This window comes from Cydia fagiglandana, chromosome 1, assembly GCF_963556715.1.
Source record: "Cydia fagiglandana chromosome 1, ilCydFagi1.1, whole genome shotgun sequence".
NCBI classification, from domain to species: domain Eukaryota; kingdom Metazoa; phylum Arthropoda; class Insecta; order Lepidoptera; family Tortricidae; genus Cydia; species Cydia fagiglandana.
In genome coordinates this window covers 6,059,064-6,064,769 of record NC_085932.1, presented here as the reverse complement: position 1 = coordinate 6,064,769, position 5,706 = coordinate 6,059,064, and the positions used below count along the sequence as shown (strand labels likewise).

Genomic DNA, 5,706 nt, shown 5'->3' with positions numbered 1-5,706 from the left:
ATATTATCTTAAGCTAATTATGAGAGCTATTTATTGATGTTAATATTATTTCAGAGTAATGTTGGATAATAATCCAGATCAAAATTTTAAATTTGATCTGTATAATAATACAGATCAATTCTGTATAATATATCTGTATAATAATACAGATCAAATTTAATAGGTACCTACTAAGAATTTCACAAAAAGATCGTCAAACATACAAAAATTTTACAATAAATACTAGTCTAGAATGTTTCTAGAATAAAATCTAAATGTCAATAAAACAAAACATAACATTCTTAGAGAATGATTCTCCGGTGTTAAACTGCAGATTTTCCATCTGACACTATAATATTCACCGCCTCCGTATAGTACATACCGGGTGTGGCCTGTAATATGAGCAAAAAATTTAACTGTAGGCTGTACTCCTCATACTGATCAACATTTGTTCAGCGACTTTTGAAAATAACTTGTAGTTTGATTTTTAATACACTTTAAAGGTTATTCAAAGACGCAATGTATTGCGAATTTTGTTATGTTTAAAGCTTGACAAGCAACGTCAATCACAATGATATGGCGTGGCGATGGCGTCCATTGAATATATTTATTTTGTATGAAAAATAGGGAGTCTAGATACTTCATATTTTTTAAAAGTTGTTGAACAAAAGTGTCACCGTTTGAGGAGCACAATCTATGTTTTAATTATTTGCTCATGTTACAGGCCACATCCACACCTAGAGATGGGTAGTGAGTAAATACTCACGGGTAAATACCGAGTAAATACTCAGTATTTACTCAATATACCCGTATTTACTCGTTTATACCCAAATTGGTGGGTATAAACTATTTAAAGGGCTGACACTGCTCACAGGGTATAGATATTTGAAAATAAAGTGTATTTTGTACTGGATTTAGTAGTCGAATTAATGAGAAATAAATTTTTAAGAGGGGTGTTCCATACATGTAACTAAGTGTCAATCAAAAAATCAAAAACCACCAACGTGTGGTACATCATTATTCATGAAATTAGGTAGTCTTTAAAAATAGCTTCATTGTTTTAAAGGACATTTTTGGATAAATTTTATACTTTTGAGAAAAAACCGTTCCCAAGGGCCAAAGTAATGTTTATCCCTCTAGTCATTAACTTTCGGAAGAATGTTCAAAAGATATGAATAAATATCAAGAGAATAGAGCCTAGAAAATACTTTGCACATGATTGGTTGGGCCATTTTTGAGTTTCCTTTAAAAACTTTTCAAAAAATGACGTAAGTGCCGCGTAAACATGCACTTTGAAATGTGGCCGACGTAACAAACGCTACCCAATGGAATTTAGGCTGATTAAATGACGCTCTCAGGGATGTATAAATAGCAGATACCGGTACTTATTTTAAGCTTTAATAAATGAGACAAAATTGGACAGTAAAATAAAAATCATAGATAGTAATTAGCTTACTGTTATTATTCAAAACACATAATCACATTTTTTAAGAGTAATTGATAATCAATTTTTCTAGTAATATGTAAATAGTAGTAATATAGAAGTAATCAACAATTCAATCACAGTACGTCGTGTTAATATTATAAACAGTATATATTATTTTTGCAGTTGTAACATATTTACAGCAAAAGGTAACGAGACTAAATATACATCTAAACATTTATTTATATTAACTATAATCAACAGTTAACTTAATATCTAATAAAATTATATTTAACAATCAACATAAGTAACGCTTTAATGCGCGAATCAATAATCATTAAGAATCGCTTTAAAAATCATATTCGCTCAAATTATTCACGTCAATAAACTCCCTATCTTGATTATAGTCACTATCTTGACTTTCCGTACTAAGTAGGACGCCTTGAAATCTCATCATCATCACTGTCGTCCTCTTCTAAATGACGATGCTGAAGATTCCAGTTGTACGATATAAAGGCAATTTTACTCGCCCTTTCTGAAGTCAGTCTATTACGTTTTTTGGTGTGGATATTTGCGTGCACGCTAAATGAGCGCTCCACTGCTGCGGACGTGCACGGTGCCGTCAAAATTCTTACGGCAACTTTGCTCAGTTTTTTGGAGCCGCAAATCCCTTTCCACCACGTCACAGCGTTCATGCCGTTCACGTGGTTCCACACGAAGCTTTTGCTCCACAAGCCTTCTTTGGCTCTGTATTCAGCTAGATTCGACATTATGTCACAATTGAGATTTGTGCCCATATTGTAAATGAACTCAGTAGCCTCGGTTTCCTGGGCTTCATCTAGTTCTGCACCTTGATACACCGGATCAAGTAAATATGCCGCTAAATGAATTGGCTTTATGCACATAGCTATTCTTCTTGCAACAGCTGCTAGGATTACATCCTTATCAACTTGCTCGACAATATTAATGTCAAGCATCGCGAATTCAATTTGCGATTTCATATCGCGAAGTGTAATATACACAGTATGCATATTATGTTTGTCCGATTCAAATTTGAAAATTGCAGACGTAATTGGTTTTAGAAGTGTAATGCACTGGTTTGTCATCTTCCAAAAATCTTCATCCAAAAATGCTGCCTTTGTATCCAGACTCAGGTTACTTGCCTCTTCGTGAACAGCAAAAGATTGCAAGGCAATTTTTGTATTTTGCAAACTTTCTAAGCTTGCGCAGTGACTTCCCCAGCGTGTTTTACACGGCAGCTTTAGAGTTTCGCCGACCCCTTTTTCTTGAACAATTTTTGATAGCAAAGCTGATAAAGTTTGACTTCTTTTGACAGTCTTGATGCAATCCGTAGTCAAATGAATAAAAGCTTTCAGCACGTTCGTCTCCAGAATATCTTGGCACAAAAGGTTAAGGGTGTGAGCAGAGCAGTTTATATTTATTATATGAGGGTGAACAGTTTTGACGATTCTAAAAGCTTTTTGGATATTTTTGGCATTATCACCAACGAGGACCACGAACTTATTTGGCCCATATTCCGTCATAATGGTCATTATTTCATCAGCCAAATATTCTCCTGTGTGACGATGAGTAGTCGTATCCAAACTTTTGACAAAGACTGGCTCGGGCTTTGAAATAATAAAATTTATTATTCCTGCATTGCGCACATTGCTCCAGCCATCACATTGTAGATGTAGGAAGTTTTGAGCTTCAAACTCATCATTCAGCGCTTTATGCATATCTGCGTTCATTTTGTTTAATTCCGTCGTTGATAGTGTTTTTCTAGTTGGCATCTTGTATAAAGGTTGAAGTTTTTCAAAAAACAATCCACAGCGGATGCTCAACCATTGAAAGAGGTGCACCGGTAACATATATAGCTTTTGCTAAATCCGAATTCAGCTCTTGCTTATATTCTGCAGAGAACCTCTCTTGCTGATTTTCTTCACTACTTGTACTACTGTGTCGTGAAGTATCTTCTAAATTATTATCATTGCTTTCCGCGTTGATTACAGTAGACGTAGGCATTACTTGCAGTTCATTTTTCACATTTGCTGGACACTTTGAACACCTTAATAAATGATTTTCCATTCTATTTACATTCGGCTTTTTAAATAGATGGTCACAAAAAGAACATATGGTCGAGTTATTGACATCTGACACTCGATAATGCTTCCAGACTGCGTCCTTTTTGGGTCGTCCCATGGCATGAATCCCTAAAAATAAAATTAGCATAAATTTATATGAGTTATGGAATTTCTGATGTGCATTATTATAAAGCTTCTCATCATTATCGTTTATATAAATGTATAAGTATCGAACCTAAGTATAAGTCAGTAGTAATAATAACCAATACTATGAAATTGTTAGCCACCAAAATTTGCTACACCCTTTCCAGGGTCCATGTATTTAACATCTGTACTATGGTATGCAAATAAAGATCTCTTATCTCTTATATTTCTACATTAACTGCACGTAACTAGCACTCGTTTAAGCTGCATGTTGTAAATTACATTTAAATATAAACAATGAAAGTATACGTAAAAGGAATGATAGCTTAATTGTTTAATACTAATCAAGTTAATAACATATAATTATACTACTTACTTATACCGCCGATCCAAGATAAATATTCACTAACACAAATCAAAAGTCCAGTAACGTATATAAAACACCATCAAAGTCCATAATAAAGCAAGGGTCGAACAAAAAATCACACGAGGCACTTTGCGTAAAATGAGCAAGTAGTCGTCCGAACAGGTTGACTGATCAACAGCAACTGACCGCGCTTAAAGTGCCAGGCGCAGCTACAGGCTACCTGCACTCTCATTGGATGCTAGTCGTACTACACATGTTACCGTCTGGTAATCACCCAATCAAAATATGGAATCCGCACAATCAGCTGGCCGAAGCATCTTTTGTTCTCTCTGTGACACCATATAACCCTTTTAAAAATCAGTCTATTTATAATAAAAATGTCCATGCCTTAGACAATTGTAATAGAGAATGTAGTTTAAGCCCAAGCCACAAACTAGGTCTTTTGTTCGCAGTTTGACCCTTCATGGTCATTATTTCCATGTTCTTTATTCACTAATACTATTTAGCTAACAATCGCCACGCTATCAGATAAGCGCTATAATATTGAAAAGTATTTTTGTGGTAGTTTATTTTTTCCATAAACAACTTGTTCGGGATTCTTCGGATGTCCTCCCCACCTCTAAGAGGACAACGGCCAACGCTGCAAGACCAGATTGCATACGACATTGACGCGCTCGCACGTACTTGCGTCCTTCTTAAAATTTTGATTAAAATAAAGCCAAATTATGTAATTAATTATCTTCAACGATTAAACGAATCATCAAGAAAGCATTTTTTAATTGAAGAAACCAATCAACCATATTTTTGGTCCTTCGAACCGGATGTCATGCCTTATGATTTGAAGCCTAACCAGGATCTTCTGCCACATTAAGCATTAAGAAGAGGATCTCTTTATGGATTGCCTAAAATCGGTGACGTGACGGTGTAATGTGAGCCAGTGATTACAAGCGAAATCCACATAGCAACAAGCGAGCGGTCAGAGTGAGTCCGAACCATTTTGTTTGCCCCTTAGGTATTTGTAACTTTGTGCCTAAATCACTGCCTTCTTATAGTTATTTTATTAATTATTGTGTAGATTATATCCCCCTGAATCGAATTTTACAATAAACCGCATTAAGGATCGGTTAATTTCCATAATATTTCAAGTTAAAATCTTTAAAATTATAACTACACATCTAATTATCCTAAACGCGAGCGGCCGGGCGCTGCATAGCGATAAGGAATACAAAAGGCAGTGAGTACTTGCATTCTGGTATGCCGATAGATTTATTATTACCCGTTTTTTTGCAATAACTCTTAAATAATTTATGCTCGGAAATTTCCTACACTAAAATTACGTTTTCCTGTCAATTATTTCGTGTATTCATTTAATGTTATTTCGCCTTTTCTTTCAATATCGTAAATATTGAAATGTAAATGGGTTTATTTCGTATTTGAGTATTATTTTGAATTAATTTATTGGTTTGATTAGTTCGACTAGTGCGAATTAAATCAAATAAATTGGAATTATTTAATGTTTAAGCATTTATATGTTGGTATGAAAAAACAGTAATTAAAATTATTGAACGATTGTTGCTAACTATTAGATATTTCATTTAATTGGGAAATATTTACGTGCTATTAAACAATAGTATTAGTGAATATTTATTATTGTTGCAACTTGTAACTATATACATAAATATTATAATTTAATTTCCATCATATTAGAA

The 5,706-nt window shown here is 34.2% G+C and overlaps 1 protein-coding gene across 1 annotated transcript; it reads right to left on the bottom strand.

Annotated features, from left to right (window-relative positions):
* Positions 1-1,219: 1,219 nt before the first annotated feature.
* LOC134670357 (uncharacterized) lies at positions 1,220-4,370 on the bottom strand. The gene is made up of 2 exons (XM_063528179.1): positions 4,007-4,370; positions 1,220-3,615 (listed from the first exon to the last, which is right to left on the bottom strand). Exon 2 carries the CDS (start codon positions 3,271-3,273, stop codon positions 1,831-1,833), a length of 1,443 nt encoding a protein of 480 aa, XP_063384249.1. The 5' UTR covers positions 3,274-3,615; positions 4,007-4,370; the 3' UTR covers positions 1,220-1,830.
* Between the last annotated feature and the right edge of the window lie 1,336 nt (positions 4,371-5,706).